This window comes from Vipera berus (genome assembly GCF_964194415.1).
Source record: "Vipera berus genome assembly, chromosome: 4".
NCBI lineage: Eukaryota > Metazoa > Chordata > Lepidosauria > Squamata > Viperidae > Vipera > Vipera berus.
This window is the reverse complement of record NC_138206.1, coordinates 97,009,085-97,030,070: the sequence shown is the minus strand read 5'-3', so window position 1 is coordinate 97,030,070 and position 20,986 is coordinate 97,009,085. Positions and strand designations below refer to the sequence as shown.

Below are 20,986 nucleotides of genomic sequence, written 5' to 3'. Positions count from 1 at the left end.
CACAAACTTAAAGAAGATTTCCAATGGTTTATTGTCATTTACATTTTTTGCTGGCTAAAATATTAAAATCCTTAGAAAATTAAAATAACTTTCCTTCTATTTTCTGAAGAAGAGAAAAGTGAGAGGAAAGATCAAAGGACACAATTGTAAATGAATAATTTAAAGGGAAGGATATCTGTACAAAAGTATACTCCCAATATTTGAAAATATATCTCTTCAAGGAGCAGAATTTTTAAAAGCAAAAGTTCCAGAAAATCCATACTTCTTATACTTTTCCATTTTCCACCTCTCTTGTCTGGTTTTCTTCTTTTCCTTCTTCCATCTTAAGTCCTCCATTTGTTGTTGCAAAAGTTGACACTGGCCCTGATTCAGCTTGATTTTCTTTCTCTAGCAAAACGCTCTTTTGATCAGCAAAATATCTTTTGTAGATCTGGTAAACTAAGGACAATGGCCTGACATGTTAGGAACTGAAATAACAACCACTTACAAAGTCACATTTACTTTGGGACTTTAACAATATTCAACATTTACATAAAAAAGTCAAGATGGCAGCCATGACTGTGAAAAAAATTCTGTCCACTTGTTTTAAATGTGCAATACACATAAAAAACAGGCAAAGCTTTCACCATAACATCACAGCTACAATCTTGATTGGCTGTATTCTGTGGATGCTTCTGAATGCTTTACTTCCTTTGTTGGGGTTTTTATTATACTGCATATGTAACCATTAGCTTGAATGTGGTACTTTGAAATGCCCTTGTGTTTTTCTCATATATTCTGTAGCACTTGTCAAGTTCCGTACACTTTCTCCTACCAAATGTATTTTTGTGGTTTCTCTTAATTGGCAAAGAATGTGAAGCTTGCACCTTGCAAAGCATCCTCATGCATAATTAGTATTTCCAGAAAGGCCTCTGAGCTCCACATTTTGAACAGTATTTCTCAACCTTAGCAACTTTAAGAGGCATGGACTTCAACTCCCAGAAGTCCTCAGCCAGCATGTTGGTTGGGCAGTTCTGGGAGTTGAAGTTCATGTATTTTAATTTTGCTGAGGTTGAGAAATATTGATTTAGAACATAACACTGAGCCCATTGCAGCCCATTGTTTTGTTTGGTTTCTGGTAAATGGTAATTTTGTGACTGGCCACACTCCTCAAGGCAACAATTAGGGAATTTTTCAGATTGATTTCTACTTTTGTGGTTAATATTGATCAAGCCAGAGAATTATTTTTAGTCACTTTTACAGCTGTCTTTTAAGATCATTATCTTAAACATTGTGTGTTTTATTTTGTTTGGGAGATAATTACAGAAAATATAATCATTCTATGCTGCATGAATAAACACTAAAGCCTCTGAAATGACTTCCTAATTTTAAAAACAAAAGATCCAAATGGGTCATAGGCAAGGTAGCTTACCTCCCAGAATGATTGCTGCAAAAGCAAGCTGGAAAATGGAATAGATGAGTGGAAAAGTAAACATCAGTGCCAGTTGTTCCTGACTGAAGGAGAGCTGCACAATGGTTGTACACAGCTGAGAGTTCTGCATTCCTGTTTCTAGTGCGACTGTACGGCATCTAAAAGAAGTAGTGAAGGGTGGAACAAGAAATAATCACCAGATTGCTTGAGAAAGAGCCTTACTGTAGTAGGAATTGGTCTGCTTGGGAATAATGACCAGTTCTGGAGTAGTTTGACTTCTGCAATCAGTTCTGATAAATCAGTTCTGTTTGGTTGAAGGCCAGAAACTTCCAGGGAGAAAGCTTCTGGCTGGGAGCAGCCAAAGGCTGGAACAATTTCCATGACAGCTTGATTTCTGTTACAAAACAAACCCGTGGTCATTTCCAGGGACAACAATTCTATCTTTTATCAGGATCTGATAAAATTTTGCTTACAGAATTTCTGAACTTGCTACTAGCGTTGAACTTCATTGACTAAAAGTCTGGAGCTTAATTAGGTTATTGTGCTTGAGCTTGAACTGATAATCCATTCTGCTCTACTGTGTGATTCCTGGGTCAGAATATAGATAGTGTTTACCTATGTACTGCATGTCTGTCTATACTTTGATAATGTCCATTTTGCATTCAGGCCAACTCACTGCCAGTATGTAGCCCCAAATTGCATTCTCCAAAAGAATACAGGTCTCAACAAGGTACCCTCCCTGAAACTCGGAAACCCATCATTAGCAGACTCCTTTTGAGTTATATTAGGCTTCTAAAATAACAGGAAAGGAAGGGCCCTTGGTGCTCTCTGAGTTTAGTTGTTTTCTTGCAAATGTTTCATTACCCAAATTATGTAATATCATCAGGGCTAGTGACTTAGCACTGATGATGTTACCCAGTTTGGGTAATGAAACATCTGCAAGAAAACAACCAAAGCTCAGAGAGCACCAAGGATCTTTCATTTCAAGCCTGATCTACAAATATTCTCCTTTATTGATACCAGGAAAGGATATGGGATGTTCTGAGGGAATTTCCTTCCATAGGCAAAACTAAGGCTATATCATGAAAATTGTATGCATTTATTTTAATTACTGAACTACATAAGGATTAACCATAAGTATTGTAGATTCAGCAAATTATATGAGCTTCCACCTCTCTTTCTTACTGAGAATTATGAATTTATGATGCATCAAAAGTTTCAGTATAAGCTCATTTAAATTGCTCTTGGATCAGAGATGAGGTTGGAGAAGACTGAACAATTGAGTTGTGAATCAAGTAGAGTTGTTATGATGCTTGTGTAAAGGAAGGTTGGTTTTTTTTAAATCAGAAAGATTTCAAAAACATGGTTATTTTATAGTTTGGGAATGGCAATAGCACTTAGACTTATATACTGTTTCACAGTGCTTTGCAGCCCTCTCTAAGAGATTCAATGTCAGCATATTGCCCCCAACAATCTGGGTCCTAATTTTACTGATCTTGGAAGGATGGAAGGCTGAGTCAACCTTGAGCCAGTGAGGATCGAACTCTGGCAGTCAGTTTTATAAATAACTGATATTTATAAATATCCGTTTATAAAAAAGGGAAGTAGTGAATGACTAGGCTAGGGGCTGTAAACAGAATAGAATAAAGCCAGCCTATAACTCTATGGTTAATTGATTTTCAATTTTCAATTATCTTTTTAAAAGATAGACAATATGGTTTTTGCTAGTCAGGATTATAGAATTAGTTGTGAAATAAACCTTACCTGTGCCAGGATTGGCCAGCAATGCGAGCCAAAAAAAAGCCTAGAGAATAACCAGCAGCTGGAAAGATAGTCCCAATAATCCAGAGTTGAGGAGAAATTATCCAGGAACTTTGGTATAATATTCCTCCAACCACGGCTATGATCACTATGAGAATACCACCACTTATGGAACCAATCTGAGGGCAAGGGAGAGACTGCATATTTAATACTGTATATCACCAGCACAAATTATAACCTTGAAATCTTCCACTGTATATGGTGGAGTCAGGACCGATCCTATTATAGGGTAGACTCTGGCTGCCCAAGTATGGCAATATTACTAACAATAATTGATCAGTATGCCAGGTTATTAAAATTATAACTATATTTTCTGTAACAGTGATAATTTCTCTCTCATGTATCAAAATAACTTGGATTATGTTTAGGTAAAAAAGGAAGTAAGTAAATTTGCAAAACTTTGGGGTTTGGGATGGTCTCTGATAGTCCTTAAAGGGAATAATCATAATCATAATAGTAAAGTTGGAAGGGACCTTGGAGGTCATCTAGGCCAACCCCCTGCTCAGGCAGGAAACCCTATACCATTTCAGGCAAATGGCTGTCCAGTCTCTTCTTAAAAACTTCCAGTGTTGGAGCATTCATAGCTTCTGGGGTGACAAATAGATCTCTTAAATAATTAAATTGACATATTTTGTTTATTTCTCCAGCATTCAAATTAAGGGAGCAAAAGTGATTGCTCTAGTATGTTTGTGTATGAATGTATTTGTTTGATTTATAGGGCCACCTATAAACGGCCCTAAAAGGCTGTAGCAACTCTAGACACCCAACAACATATAAAAAACATAGTCACAACAGACAAAACAACATTAAATATATATGAAGACAGCCAAGGTAAGAAAAAAACCTCTATAATACATTCAGATCACAATCATCCCCCAATTATATCTTGAGTATTCTTTGAATAAGTATTCATAATTGTTCAGCCTTACCTTAAGTATAATTTTAGCTAGTTTGGGCCATTGGTGCTTAAATAATATCCCAAAGGAAACAGGAACGACAAGTGCAACCAATGAAATGCCTGGGGAAAAAAACACAGGTTAAATTGGGGAAAAGGCACCTAAGTTGAAAGAAATGAACTATCTTTAAAATGAACTCTCTTTAAAAAAGAAAAGGAGGAAAAAAAAATCTCAAAGCTCTTATCCACTAATCAAAATCAGTGTTATGTATGCCATGCGGTACAAGTCAGTTTACTTAACTAAATAGAAATTAATCATATAAATTAGTAAGTTATTTCTAAATGGTTCTCCAAATCAGGACTCATAGCAGTAAAATGCATGTCCAAATAAAGAAAAAAAGATACGTTTTTCAGACTATTGTGTAATGTTTCCAGTTTGTTGTGTCAATTATTGTTTGAAATATAAAGGGGGCAATATTGTTGACTATGGTCTTGCACAAATTTCCAAACATTGGTATGTTATTCAAAAACCAATGAATCTTACATATATTAAATAATTTAAAAATAAAATTATAAAATGAAATTAATATGAAAAATGTAACTCCTGTCTAAAAGGAAACCTCTGTATGGTACAAAGTTACATTTTTGAGCACCATTTCTCCATAAAGTACCCGATGGTATAAGAACTCCTGCCTTGGGCAGGGGATTGGAGTAGGAGACCTCTAAGGTCCGTTCCAGCCCTATGAATACATCAATTTCTTCTTTAAAAGAAATGTACGTGTCCAATAAGCACCACACAATAATTTAATTTTGTTAATTAAGTTATTAGTTGACCTAATAAAGTTAATTATTTAATTAACTGTGATTTGCATGAAGATGACAAAATGGACTTCCATTGACATTCCCAAACCTAGCACTCTAAATATTTATCCATCTCTACTTATACTTTTAAACACTTAACAGTGTATTTACAAATAATTATTATAGGAGTATCCTTTACAAAACAGTAAATCTTCTAGTACAACAGACAGTTAAGCATGCCAGACTACATCTATATTTTTGGCAAATTATCTTTACTGTTCGACTTCTTGGATAAAGTAATTTTATCATGGATGTAAGGCAATGTACGCCATGGTCTAATTAGGTGCTTTTGGCCAAGCTATTATATATCATAATTCCCTAATAAATGACATTACACAAAGAGTATTCTATCTTTCCAAATAGTTAAGCCTAAAATCCTCCAGTTATAAGAGGTATCAAATATACAGATCCCAAGAAGATACTTGAAAGAAAGTTTCCATTGGGCAAAGTTTGCTGTTCATTACTGCTCCCAAATGGAAGTTCAGTGTGAACTTCATCTGTAAAATGAAAGCCACCTACTCTGACAACTGGTTCAAAAACAAGGAGATTTTTTTACCAAGTAAGCCTCTAAAACTGACCACTAACTCCAGAAAATACATCTTAAATATGCCAGATATGGTATATACTATCTGCAATTTCATTTTTAAGGTATTAATTTTCCCTCATATGCTCATCATCTGAGACACACATTTTCAGACCAAGGTATATAACTTATTGCTTCTGGGCACCATCAAAATTTTCCAGAAAAAAGCTGATTTTGACAACTTTGTAATACCCAAAGACATCTGTTCTTTAATTTTAGTATGGAAGAATCAGGTTTATCAATAATTACCACACATTGTTTGTAAATAGGACTACTTGACATCCATTACTTGTCTTAATCAAGCCATGAATTTTGCTATTCTGTCAAACTGAACATGCAAAAACATCCAAGTAGAAATCAATCAAGTTAGAATAGAATAGAATAGAATAGAATAGAATAGAATAGAATAGAATAGAATAGAATAGAATAGAATAGAATAGAATAGAATAGAATAGAATAGAATAGAATAGAATAGAGCTGGAAGGGACCTTGGAGATCTTCTAGTCCAGCCTCCTGCTCAAGCAGGAGAACCTATATCATTTCAGACAAATGACTTAAAAACCTCCAGAAATTGAGCACCCACAATTTCTGAAGGCAAGCTGTTCCACTGGTTAATTGTCCCCACTGCCAGGAAGTTTTTCCTTATTTCCAGGTTGCTTCTCTCTTTGATCAGTTTTCAACCATTGTTTCTTGTCCTGCCCCCTGGTGCTTTGGTGAATAATGTGACCTCCTCTTCTTTGTGGCAGCCCCTCAAATACTGGAATACTGCTATCATGTCTCCCCTATTGCTTCTTTTCTTTTGACTAGCCAAACCCAAGTCCTGTAGCCGTTCTTCGTATGTTTTAGTCTCCAGGTCTTTGATCATAGTTGCTCTTCTCTGATTTTTTTCCAAACTCTCAACATCTTTTTTGTGATATGGTGACCAAAATTGGCTGCAGTGTGGTCTTACTAGGGTTTTATAAAGCATTACTAATACTTTGCATTATCTTGATTCTATGCCTCTGTTTATACAACCCAGGATTGTATTAGCTTTTTGGGCTGCTGCTGCACACTGCTGGTTCATGGTTAAGTGATCATCCACTAGGACTCCAAGGTCCCTCTCACACTTACTGTTTTTAAGCCAGATCTTGCCCAATCTTTACTAGTACTTTTTGTTGTGTGGCCAGTTCTTTGCAGGCAATAAGCAAGATGGAAGGTTGCAAACAGGAACATGCTTTATTGAGGCAAACAGGAAGAGAATTGAAACAGGGGCTGCTGTGCAGCTACTTATATGGTTGGCCAGTAGGTGGAAGCCAATAGGTTTAAAGGAGCCCATTCCCACCCCAAATCATCCAATGATCTGCTTGGAGACAACAAGTCTGGCTTAGCCAGTGACCATTACACAGACACACCATTGAGCAACCTTAAGCAGCATTCAAACAGACATGTGAATCAGTTCAAGTAAAAATCCCAATACATTACACCTTTGATTTTTCCTACCTAAATGTAAAACTTTGCTTTTCTCCACACTGAAACTCATTTTGCTGGATAGGGTTGATTGTTCAAGTTTGTCAAGATCTTTTTGGATCCTGAGTTTGTCTTCTAGGGTATTGGCTAGTCCTGCCAATTTGGTGTCATCTGCAAATTTGATGAATTTCCCTTCAATTCCCTCATCTAAGTCATTGATAAAGATATTGAAGAGTACTGGGCCTAAGACAGAACCTTGTGGTACCCCATTGCTTACTTCTCTCCATGTGGATGTAGTGCTGTTGAGGACTATGCATTGAATACAATTTTCCAGCTAGCTACAGATCCATCTGGTGATGATGTTGTCTATTCCACCTTTTTCTAGCTTACCAAGGAGTAGGTTGTCAAATGCCTTACTGAAGTCTAAGTATATTATGTCCACAGTGTTTCACTGGTTTACTAATTTGGTCACTTTATCAAAGAATAAAATAAGATTGTTTTGGCATGATCTGTTTTTAACAAAACCAGTTATCACTTTTATAACAAACTAGTTATAACTTTGTTTGCTTCTAGTTGTTCACAGATCTGATTTTTTGATTATCTTTTCCAGGATCTTCCCAGGTATTGATGTTAGATTGATTGGTCTATAATTTCCTGGGTCTGTTTTTTTCCCTTTCTTGAAGATGGGAACCACCTCACTCCTTTTCCAATCCTCAGGTACTTCCCCGGTGCTCCAGGATTTTTGAAAGATGTGGTACAAGTCTGGCTTAGTCAGTGACCATTACACAGACACACCATTGAGCAACCTTAAGCAGCATTCAAACAGACATGTGAATCAGTTCAAGTAAAAATCCCAATACATTACACCTTTGATTTTTCCTACCTAAATGTAAAACTTTGCTTTTCTCCACACTGAAACTCATTTTGCTGGATAGGGTTGATTGTTCAAGTTTGTCAAGATCTTTTTGGATCCTGAGTTTGTCTTCTAGGGTATTGGCTAGTCCTGCCAATTTGGTGTCATCTGCAAATTTGATGAATTTCCCTTCAATTCCCTCATCTAAGTCATTGATAAAGATATTGAAGAGTACTGGGCCTAAGACAGAACCTTGTGGTACCCCATTGCTTACTTCTCTCCATGTGGATGTAGTGCTGTTGAGGACTATGCATTGAATACAATTTTCCAGCTAGCTACAGATCCATCTGGTGATGATGTTGTCTATTCCACCTTTTTCTAGCTTACCAAGGAGTAGGTTGTCAAATGCCTTACTGAAGTCTAAGTATATTATGTCCACAGTGTTTCACTGGTTTACTAATTTGGTCACTTTATCAAAGAATAAAATAAGATTGTTTTGGCATGATCTGTTTTTAACAAAACCAGTTATCACTTTTATAACAAACTAGTTATAACTTTGTTTGCTTCTAGTTGTTCACAGATCTGATTTTTTGATTATCTTTTCCAGGATCTTCCCAGGTATTGATGTTAGATTGATTGGTCTATAATTTCCTGGGTCTGTTTTTTTCCCTTTCTTGAAGATGGGAACCACCTCACTCCTTTTCCAATCCTCAGGTACTTCCCCGGTGCTCCAGGATTTTTGAAAGATGTGGTACAATGGTTCTGAGATAACATCTGCCAGCTCCTTCAAAACTCTGGGATGTAATCTTTCAGGCCCAGGTGATTTATATTCATCAAGGTTGGATAGGTGTTCTCTTACCGTTTTCTTGCTTAGTTTAATTTTTGCTTATAATTTGTCTTTTGCAGTGGTTTTTTTTGGTATGTTGGACTGTAGTTTGTTTTAGAGAAGGCAAACCTGCTATATAACCTTTTCCAGTACAAGAGTGCCCAATTTTCATCTAAAAGTAAGATAAGTCAACAGTGTCTTATTCCCACTCAAAGAGTCGCAGTCAGAGCAAAAGTTTAAACTCTCAACACAATTGTCATTTTTTTTAAACCTTGGATTGCCTGCTAAACAGTATCTCGGATATTTTCTCCTCCCAATAAATTGCACATATGTATTCTACTTGTATGCAGTGCTTTTTTTTGTAAGAAAATGGTGCTGGAACTCACATCTTGTTAATCTTTTATTTACCTTTTGCATGTAGTCAATCAATGTACACACACCCACACACGTCAGTTGTGTAACGAAACATAACAGTTGCTGCCCACAATAAGCAGTCAGCGCGTGACCACATGACCAATCACCAGCCGAGCAGTACCCCAAGTCAAGCAGCTGGATGAAGTATATATGCATTGGACTCGACACACAAGCAGCCTGCATGCACCATTTTAATGATTTTGCTGTCGACTTGCTATGCTCGACAGGGCGATTCAAGTCCACATGGACCAAACATCAAATTTTCAAAAGTTACTTTTAAAACTTGGAAAATCCATCAAAAAAAGGTGCTGGAACTCTGTCCCGGTGAATTAATTCTATGACAAAAAAGCACTGCTTGTATGTGTTTATGAAAGTATATCTCTGCCAAAAGTCATACTCCAGAAAAAAGCCAGAGCTTAGAAAAATAGAAAGAAAGAAATGTTATATTAATGACTGATTAAAATAAACTATCATAAAAAAGGAGATGAGAGTCTGTTTGGTATAGTATTTAAAGTATCAGGCTAGAAACTGGGATGCTGTGAGTTGTAGTCCCGCTTTAGGTACATTGCCAGCTGGATGACTTTAGATCAGTCACAATCTTTCAGTCTAGAAAGGAGGCAATCACAATCCACTTTTCCAAATTTTGCCAATAAAACTTCAGGGATATGAATGTTTTCCTTCCTTGCTTAAAGTTTATTTCATAACAGTATATCTCTGTATACAACAGTAGTGGCCTTTATTCAGGATGATATTGAGGGTGCTTACCAGGAGCAGGTAGAGGGTTTGGTGAACTGGTGTAATAAATACAGCCTGATTTTAAATGTAGGTAAAAGAAAAGAGATTATTGTCAATTTCAGAATATTCTGAGACCAGAATAGTTCCATCATGGTTAGCCCTGCATATACATTTAATGAATTAAATACAGAATAGTTGTAAACTTGAAGGCAATATACCACCCTGCAGTAAGTTTTAAAAAATTAAAAGACAAGACTGCTGGTTCTCATTGTCTTTTTGGTTTTAGAGATGATTTGTCACACTGCAGTTGCATTCAATCAGAATCAATGGCTCTTGATTTTAATGGCAGTGTGCCTGTTTATGGAGGCCATCTGCTGACTGACTAGTGAGCTTCCTTGGGCAATTAGTTGGCTACTATAAGTACAGATTACAGGACTAGATGGTCCAGAGGTCAGATCCATCATCCAAAATCAACACTGGCAGAATTCTTTTATTGTGGTTTCTCCAAATTTTGGATTACAACTCCCATCTACTCTGTATGGCATCAGTGATAATTATGGATAATAGATGTTCAAAAACAACAGAAGGGATTTCCAAATGCTCATTCTGCATCTTTCCAAATTGCCTGTCTATTTTATTCCTTCAAGAAATGTGCTATAGACTAGAACTGGGCATGGTAGCAATGAGACAGATTTGGAAAAACTATTCAGGTGTTTTGCATTGTCTACATCTACAAAGATCAGACTCATGTAGGGCACAGGTGTCAAACTGAATCGCATCACGTGATGTATTGCAATGCTTTTTTTGCCTTTGCGGAGCTGGGTGTGTGTGGGCTGTGCGTGATGCATCTGGCCCACAGGCTGTCAGTTTAACACTCCTGATGTAGGCAATGGTTTTCTCTGTGATGTTTTATAGAAGTTAAGGTTGAAGAAACAGCATGGATAAAGTTGAGATGCTTTTGTACTTCAGTGTTGGGAATACTCTCAAGAATATCATGGGATAGTCAAGAAAATAACAAATGAACAAATCATAAAATAAAGCCATCCATAGTTTTCAAGGTGCAAATGAACAAGTTCAAATTAGACAAGGTTGTATGGTTTATGATAGGTAGGATGACAGGATATTAATTATGGAACAATGACAGTGCTGTTAATATTAGAGGGGATGAACTGAACTGATATTTGTTGTTAGCTGCGAAGTCGTGTCCAACACCTTGTGACCCCATGGACAATGTTCCTCCAGGCCTTCCTGTCCTCTACCATCTTCTGGAGTCCATTTAAGCTCACACCTACTGCTTCAGTGACTCCATCCAGCCACCTCATTCTCTGTCGTCCCTTTCTTCTCTTGCCCTCAATCTTTCCCAGCAATAGGCTCTTTTCCAGTGAGTCCTTTCTTCTCATTAGGTGGCCAAAATATTTGAATTTCAACTTCAGGATCTGGCCTTCTAAAGAGCAGTCAGGGTTGGTCTCCTCTAGGACGGACCGATTTGATCGCCTTGCAGTCCAAGGCACTCGCAGGAGTCTTCTCCAGCACCATAGTTCAAAGAAACTGATATAGATTGTTGTAATTTTATATAAACTTTGGTAAAAACTATGGTTGAAAATAATTGTATTTACTACTACAGTTTGACAACTTTAGACAAAAACCTAAAACTCTTGGGAAAAGCAAAAGGATAGAGAAAATGAAAAATAGTAGCAAGTCAATTGAACTCTATTTTTATAGTGATGAGTAACCCTGTTGGAAGACCTGAAGAGTCAGATTGGGGATGTATTAACTAGAGTGAGAAGTTCAGTCTACATGGTTGCTAAGAGTCAATACCAATCTGAAGGCATATAACCAACCAGCTGACCAACCAACCAACCAACCAACCAACCAACCAACCAACCAACCATTTTATTCCTTGAACCTTTGGATTTCCTGCAGTTTGATTGGGAAATGGAAAAGAGTTTGAGCTTCAAAGTTTCTGAGCTTAAAATGACTATTCTGAGCATCCTCAGCTTAAAACAAAATATCCTAGAATTTGTCCTGGATTTGTATTCCATGCTTGAGATAAAACAATTTCTTTTATTTCATGTTGTTCTGAGGGTGCTTATTTCTATTCCGAGAATTAGTGTATTAATCAATAAAATAGTAGGCATAAATTCCAGTTCTTCAGCCATTAGCTACAACTAGTTGAAAAGAGAAGGTGGAGGGGAATTGAGGAATGGCATCTATAACAACATGTTTAAAGCCTGAAACCATTTTGAACAGCTGGTTTGTGGAGAGAGACACAAGTTGACTGCTGCTTGCTTAATACCTAAGTAGTACTGTTTTTATTCATTGCTAATGAAAGCTTATGGGTTGTAAAATAATGCTGTTATCTTTGTTTTATCCTTTCTTAGGCAGGTTCTAAACTAAAAAGAGTACTGTGTACATCCATCACAGATAGATTTACTATGCTGTTGAGCTTTCAGGGAACCAAATGAGAAATTATTTTGCTTTCTTTGTTTGTTGAGACAAACCTATCTTAATAAATAATAACAGAAAAAATGAAAAAAAAAACTGAACAGTGAATGTGCATTAGAAATAATGTTTCATGGTAGTAGCCATACAAGTGTATTTTTGTTATGTCATTCATGACGTACGTTGAAATGAAATCTATTGTTGCTTCCTTGCTGGGTAGCTGCTTCTTTCCTGGGCTCTATAGTTTTTTTCCAGGGCTGGTTTATTTATTTATTATTTATTAAATTTATTTGCTTGAAAAATGTGTGTTTAAAAATTATTTGCCATGGAGATGTTTTAAATATTGTTCTTTCAAAATGGAAATTGAATGTAGGTAGCACTTAATGTGGATTACTTATATGGATATAGTTAAAAATGAAGGAATACTGGACTTGTTTCAAGTTCCCATTACTCACTTGGGGGAATTATTCAAAAATATTTGGGATTTTGTACCATCAAAACATAACACACTTGAAACCTCTAGTAGGTTGTTTTATTCTAAGCTCATAGCAAGATATTCTCAAAAACAAAAGAAAAAAGAAAAAAAAGCTACACACTCTTCTAATTTTCTCATTGTTTCTTCTTTACCTCATATCCATAGCTTTATCTCAATTTTTTCTTAGTTTCTAGCTTTTTACTTCATTAACTATTTTCATCCTCCTTTGTTCTACCTTTCTCTTGGCCAGTTTTACGTTCCTCTCCCACAAAGCCATTTTATATAGATTCTTCTCTGCCAGATTTTCTTTGAACTTCTTTGTTCTCAACCTTTTCTATTTATTTCCATTTTTTCTTGGCTTTTATTAGGATTGCACATTGACTACAAACGTTAGTATGTGCCCACATGAGTGATTTAGAAACAGCACTTAATTAAATTTAAATAGTATCAGAGGCTGTTTGATTTGGGTTGTGGCTGGAATCCAAAGTGAGATTTGAGAAATGAAGTTTCATGTCTCCTGTGGACAAACAAAATTCACAAATGCGTAAATCCTGGCTACATTCCAGACTATAGGAATATGAGTTTTAAAACTAAGTTGTGATTTAACCTTATAATTGAGGTCATTTTGCTATTTGGGCAGAATTAGGCGTGCAGACTACAAAATAAATCTCCATCCAACTCCCAAACTAAAGTGAATGGAGACTCTGTCAGTCAATGTCAGAAATGTTATACTATATGCATAGTGCAATATTGCTTATTTGAGTTTTCAAAAATCTCTGCAGTTTACTAATGATAAGTACCTGCAGACCAAGGCTTTGTTTAGCCACCAACAAATGGCAAACAAAGAAGTGTAGGATGAAGGCTTCTTCAGCATGTTTCCACCCAATATGGTCCTGAGCCTTCTTTTCCGAATTGGGCCCGTGATACTTGCTGATGTCATCAAACCATCTTGTTTTAGGTCCCTTTCGTGGATGCTTTTTATCAAGTGGGACCCATTCTAGGACTGCCTTGGTCCACCTGCCATCAGTTCTTCTTGTTATGTGATCAGCCCATTTCCATTTCATTTTTTATATCTGGAGAAGAACTAGAAGTACTAGACCACTATATATACCTTGGCCAACAGATCTCAGTGGAAGGTGATACAACAAAGGAAATTGAATGGCATGTTAAATATGGCTGGCAGGCATTTGGCAAGCTAAGCATAATTTTCAAGGACAGCCTCACCCAATGCCTGAAGAGAAAAGTTTTCAATCAGTGTGTGCTACTTGCTCTAACATATGCTGGTGGAACATGGACACTACCCTCACAAACAATACAAAAGCTATGAGTGGCGCAAAGAGCCATGGAAAGATATATGCTCAGCATCACAAGACAAAATAGGAAGACTTGCACATGGATTAGAGAACAAACAAAAGTATATGGTATCATCAAGAGAGTATAAGAATTTAAAAAAAAGAACACACACAGACAGATCCATTATAACAGTGGAAATGTATGCATCAAATTATCATCATTGTTCACTTTTTGGTTTTCCAATCCTTCTTAATGGATTGGGTTTGCATGTTCTTAGAGAAGGTTGAAACACAAGTTTTTCCATGTTTCTACAGTTAACCCAAAATAATAGAGCAGTTTAAACCGTAGAATTTGCTATCTGAACTTATCTTGGTGCAGTCAAATCTTAACATTCTTTTAAAGGGAGAACACATAAGTCCTATTTTTTTTAAAAAGTAAGACACATTTTACAGAAATGTTTGTGCCATTACTTCCAGAGGGTATAAATCCATATTCTTTTGTTGTTCAATCACTAAGTCACATCCGATTCTTCGGAACCCCATGGATCATAGCAGGCCTCCTTGTCTTCCTTTGTCTCCTGGAGTTGGCCCAAATTCATGCTCATTGCATTGATGACACTAACTAACCATTTCATCCTCTGCCGTCCCCTTCTCCTTTTGCCTTCAATCTTTCCCAACATCCATGTTTTTAATATGCCTTAATTTTATGATGTTAATCTTTGTCAACAATTGTAAGTATAATTACAATATCATAGATTTTCACTGACAAGGAGGCATGAACAATATTGGTTGTTTGAACTCCCAACTGGGCTTATATGTCACTGTTGAAAATGCATCACATGTCTTCCCGGCAACCGAGTGTTTACTTTGGGGAGTTAGTTTCAACTTTATGCCATTCCTGATTCTGTCAATTGCATAAAAAGATGCCAAGCATCTGTTTTGAGAGAAGTCCTAAAGTTTCAGACTAATTAACCCAAAGTATAAAACCATGGAGGTTATGAGTGATTTTCTAAGGCAGACTTTAGTTGTAAAAATGGATCTTGGAATGATTGTGGAAGAAAAAGAGGCACATTTAGCTTACCAATGCTGTCATAGGGGATGTTAACGGAGTTGACATCTGTCCAAATCCTGGTGTAGGCAAAGACACAAAGCGGCATCATTCCCATGGCCAGCAGGGTTGAACATGTTGTCATACTGATGCTGAAAAAGAATCATTCATTGTTACTGTTGTTACCATGTTAGCTTCAAATATTTTGTGGATGCTAAATTGTGGTTTCTCACAAAAGTATACTTATTTTCAAGTTCCAGATATAGTTCCAGAATGATGTTTGTCTTGTCATCAATACAGATAGTCCTTGACTTTCTACCAGCCACTCAGCAATGGTTCAAAGTTACGACCTACTTGAAAAAGGGGAGTAATGATCTGACTCTGAAGTCCTGACAGCTGCCTCGCCCAGTCAGATGACCACTCTTTGGGTGCTTGGCAACACAACCACATTTACAGCCATTTGCAGCATGTCTCAATCACTGATCATGTTTTATGAAAGTTTTGTTGAAAAGTGGCACTTTTTGGGAAAACTGCACCATAACAAACAATTGGTTTGCTTAACAGCCATGGCAATCACTTAACAACTGTGGCGTTCACATTTATGACTGTGGCATTTGCTTAATGACTGGTGAAAAAATGTAAAATTTAGTAGTTTTACAACCATTACAACTTACAACCATAATGGGCAGGCTCCATTACAGCCATAACTCGGAGACTACCTGCAATGGTATAACGCCTATAAATAATAGCAATTTTGTAAAGTAACAGGCATATCATAAAGGAATCTCAAGTGATTTTTCTCTTGTTATGTTCAGTTGGCCCCTGCTGAACTTTAGAAAGACTTTGAAACCTTGGCTATGGGGACCAAGATGAGGGAGGGTATCAGGAGATTCTATGAATGTGGCTCAGGTAGCCTATTATTATTTATTGCTGACTGTTGTTTTTGATCTTGGTTGTTTGCTGCTCAAGTCACCCAGAATCATTTTGTTTAAATTGGTGGCTATATAAACTCTTCAAATAAATAAATAAGAAAACTTTATCATGCATTCACTCTGCATTTTTGAGAGAATTGTAGGAAGAGAGATCCTAATGTCATTTAATATCTGTTTCAGTATTTTCAAGGCATAGCACACACACACACACACACACACACACACACACACACAGAGAGAGAGAGAGAGAGAGAGAGAGAGAGAGAGAGAGAGAGAGAGAGAGAGAGAGAGAGAGAGAGAGAGAGAGAATATACAAAGACAGTATTTAATGATGCAAAAAGACAAATGAACTGTCCAATGTCAAAAAATATTTTCAGTGGTAGGACTAGGAATTGATAGTCTGAAAGGATTCATAAATATAGGAATTTTGAAACAGAGATTCCAAGGATAGTGAAAATGGAAATACTGCAAAATTAAAAACTGAGAAATCATAAGTTGAAGCTTAAGGATTACATATTTATTGGAAAATAATGGAAATTATGTCTGAATATGCATATCTAAGTATTGACAAGTTGAATTTGTGTGTGAATAAGCCTTGCTGAACCCTACTTCTTTATTTTCAAAGTAAATATAAGAATTGCATTAATAAAGCTCATTTTCCTCACTGTAGTGTAATATCCCAAAAATTAAGCATTTACAAAATATTACTGGAGAAGAGGGACTAAAAATAAACAGCTTCTTATTCTTTCATTTGGCCTATTAAGGATCACAAACAATAATTAATTACAATTGGGAGGGAAGGCAAACAAAATATAGACAGAAAATCTGTACATGGTCTGATTCTGTTAAACAGTTAAGCCAGACATTTGTTATTATGGGAAATATAACTTATTTACTGTATGTAACCTGGGCTCACTTAAACTTACTTGGAATTAAGTCCCAGTGAGTACAATAGGCTCTGCAGCTGAATAAAACATGGACAGGATTTCATTGAAAGCAGCAATCTATTTGTGTGGGTGACAATTTAATTAAACTAATTAGTGCAGGAAAACTGTTTTAAAAGTATCTGCGAGACATTTGGTGTGATACATGCAAGAATTATTTTTGATTATGGTTTAGTTTGGTTGGAGATTATTAAGGTTAATAGATAGGCGCTTTTGGCGCGTAACTGAGAATTTGTTTATTTTTTTTCTTTGAAATTAATATGAATAAGGACTGGGATTAAGAAAATCTATTCTGAGTAAAGCTCTTTTCTGTTTTTCTCTTTTTCTTTTTTACTTTATTTGTAATATTAGTATTGTTTGTATTCATTTTACATGAGCTAGAGGGAGATAGAACTAATAGTTTATTGCTGATAACATAGGGGTGCTTATGTTTGTTTTTTGATTTTATACCCTGTATTTAGCTCTGGGAAGTCGGGGGGGGGGAGGAGGGAATGGGGGGAAGGGATAGGGAGGGTTGGGTGGGGGTGGGGGAGGGGGGGATTAAAGTCAAAATGTATTGTAAAACTTTTTAAATAAAAGTATCTGGACAAAATCCCAATTGCTTCTAACAAAAACAGAATGGAACATGATTAATGTATAAGTATTGCTAGTATTTGTGAATGATAACCTTTTAAAAATCCAAAAATATTTCAATTTTAAAACGCCTATTAGCACCAGCACTGATGATGTTACATAGTTTGGGTAATGAAACATCCGCAAGAAAACAGCCAAGCTGAGAGAGCACCAAGGACCTCTCACAATATCTATTCTCAAGTTATTTTGGAACAGAGTATTCCTGTTAATAGCAACGTGTGTACTGCAAAATTCCTATGATTTAATGTAGAGAATACAAATGTTGTGCGGGGGCTATAATGCAGGCATTTTCCATATGCCAATCCATATGCATCCTCATATAGAACCTTACATACATGTAATTTGATAAATATTGCAGGTCACCTGTGAATAGTTCAATGGAATGAATATATATTTCTGAATTGGCTCTTCTGAGCCCAGCTTTCAAAATCAATTTAATAGTTTCGCACTGGTAAGAAAAAAGAACAACTTCCAAATCAGAAGTTATAACCTGTTAAGTTTTACTTGTGCTAATACAGATTTTGGATCGGTTTAAGATTCTGAATATATCTACAGTTGTGCTGGATCAGATCACACATATATATTGGTAGCAGCAAGCAGGATCTGACTTTGGACTGCATTCCTTTTATTTGTATAATAAGATTAATTCGGTTACCCTTCATGTTCTAGCTATCTATCTTAATGACTAAAAGAAAATGAAGCAGCAAAATAGCCACAACCCTAGAATGAGTCATGCACCAGGTTCAGGAAAGTACCTGCCAACTTTTCAAAACCTTTGATCAAAATATGTAAAAATTAGAACTGAAATATATAAATGTGCTTCTAATATTTTCCCTCTCTTGATCTTCTTTCTCCTCTTTGTTCTAGTTGTGCTTTTGTTTTGTTTTGTTCTTCCTAAATTCAGTGGTGCCTAGCATTTTCAAAGAACCCCTCAAATGGTCCCTTCTTTTCTGAATTTTGGAATTCATCCACCCTTCAATTTCCATTCACCTTTTTTGCCATCTCTACTCCTATGACCTGAGTTGAAAAGTTCTCTTTTACTCCTCCAACTTTGCCCTACTTGCACTGATTTTTCACTTTAATCTAATTCATTGCTCTGTATTTCAAACTGAGGATGGAGGAATTCATTTTCTCCATTTGGAATTCACTGTATTTCTGCTATTCCCAATGAAAGCACTTGAACACTTTGATTTGGTGTCCTCTCTCTCTCTCTTTCTCGCTCTGTCAATATAACTATTTATTTTGAAAAGACTGATAGTAGCAGTTAAATACATCAAGATGCTCTATTGCCAAGATTTAAAGTGGGTATATCCGCAAATGCAGTTGTGTTCAAGCCATTCTGTTAAGAGTGTTTTCTAATAAGGTTGAAGGTGCAGAGCAATATTTTTAAGTACAATGTTTTATTAAGAGATATAATGCATTATGTTTGTTAGATTACAACTTCTACTGATTTCAGTGGGTTCTCTCACTAATAAACATGCACAAAGTAGCAGTTTTAAAGTTTATTTTTTTTAAAAAAATATGACACAAACTTAAACTCTGAGAAAAGCAAACCACTCTTACCTTAGGTCCATGTCACCATCCACCCAGTAAGCTAAAATGTTAGAAGCTGTTCCACCAGGACAACATCCCATGATGATCACTGCAACAGCTTGAATTGGAAGCACATCAAAAGCAAATGCCAGTGTAAAACCCAAGAGAGGCATGATTCCAAACTGGCAAAGGATACCCACAATGATACCCCAAGGCTTTTTTAGGTGTCCTAAAAATTTCTTCAGTTCCACATTGCAGCCCATGGAGAACATCACTAGTGCCAGCATAACAGTTAGGACAGTACTTAAGACTGTACTCAAAACTTCGTTGAAATTATCTGGTGGCTTTAAGCAGGATGTCCCTTTGCAGATGGTGGCATTTCTAGAACAGTGTGAAAAATTCCAAGTTGATTGTGTTGTTGGAAATGCAGAGGTTAAAATACCAGATTCCCTTGAATGGTCCTCCTGCATTTTGAAGGGGAAGAAATGCTTGTCCAGGCTGTCATGCACTATATTGAAACTAGTCTTCTTCAGTGTCTCATTATAAATGACTAGGGGCAATAAAGAAGATGATAATGCTGGAATTTGGCAGTTGCTAAGGTTTAGAGCTGAGTTGCTGAGTCACAATATTTCCCTAGTGCAAATTCATTTATTCACTGTGAATCAATCATTTATTTTCAGAATAGGTGAGGTTTCACACCAAATTAATATTTAAACATAATGAGCAACAAGCAAAAAATAACTAATATATTACATGAGGATCAAAGAGTAACTGTGAGCATCTCTCTTTAATATCTATCTCTTCGCCACCCCTTAATTTTCGGCCAACTGTACTGTGAAAAACTATTTGCCCCCTTTTGGATTTCCTGAATTTTTCCATATCTTTGCTATCACTTTCTCATGTGGGTCTTTTTGACTTACAAAGGAAGTCTGAATGAAAAAAAAAAATCAAAGTTTTCTGTCAGTTTCATTTACTTCATCCAATATACTGATGTATTGCTAGATTAAAAATATGTTGTGGTTTCATACTAAAGCACTGTGCTGAAACATATACTATATTTCCACCCTTTTTAAAGTGAGAAAAGGTGAGTCTTTAAACATATGATTTATTACTGCAGTTTCCTTATCTAAAATTAGATATTAGATAGAATTGGAATTAGAATTTTCTTGTCCTGCATGAAGAAAAGATAATCCATTGAAATCAGGGCTAATCATCTTGATTATCTGATATCCTCTTAGTTCAGAGACAACTCACTATCCACATTTGGACAACACTGTCTTTAAAAAAAATGAAATAAAACAGTCTCAGTCCTCACAAATGTTGGGATTCCAGGGATTCAGCAAATGCCATCATTTATGTTACCATTGATGATGCTCAGCTGGGTGGCAAACAGGTTGATGAGATTAATCAAGTCTGCAACTTCTCATTGTCAGTATGTTATTGTGTCCATTTGCAGTAACTTTCCATTGGAGGTGGGGCCAGTAATTAAGATGGGAGTGTCCTTTTGCTCTTCTTACTCCACTGTCCGCTCATAAAAATCAGCATTACCTTTCAGATTACATTCAGCCTGGGGCCATCATACATATGTTGGGAACAGAACTGGAATAATGTAGGTGATGTTGCTGCTCAGGTTAGATGTGCCTCAAAGTTCTCACTGTGTGAGAAACAAGGAATAAGATCACTCAGCAACTAGCACATGGTAGAACTTAGTACTTGCTCCTAATATCTGTTTTTGAGATTGCAGTGAATGGCACTTAAAAACAACTGTCAAAATTGTATTTCTTGACGCAGAATCTGTAGGTCTAAAATGTGAGTTAACTTCTGGAGTGCAAAAATACTGGG

General features: G+C 36.3%; 1 protein-coding gene across 1 annotated transcript; it reads right to left on the bottom strand.

The window, feature by feature from the left end:
- Positions 1-265: 265 nt before the first annotated feature.
- Positions 266-19,614, bottom strand: SLC10A2 (solute carrier family 10 member 2; the record flags this gene model as incomplete). Its single annotated transcript, XM_081326397.1, has 6 exons — positions 266-438; positions 1,412-1,569; positions 3,176-3,351; positions 4,162-4,250; positions 15,136-15,254; positions 19,175-19,614. 6 exons carry the CDS (start codon positions 19,612-19,614, stop codon positions 266-268), a joined length of 1,155 nt encoding a protein of 384 aa, XP_081182523.1.
- Positions 19,615-20,986: the final 1,372 nt, after the last annotated feature.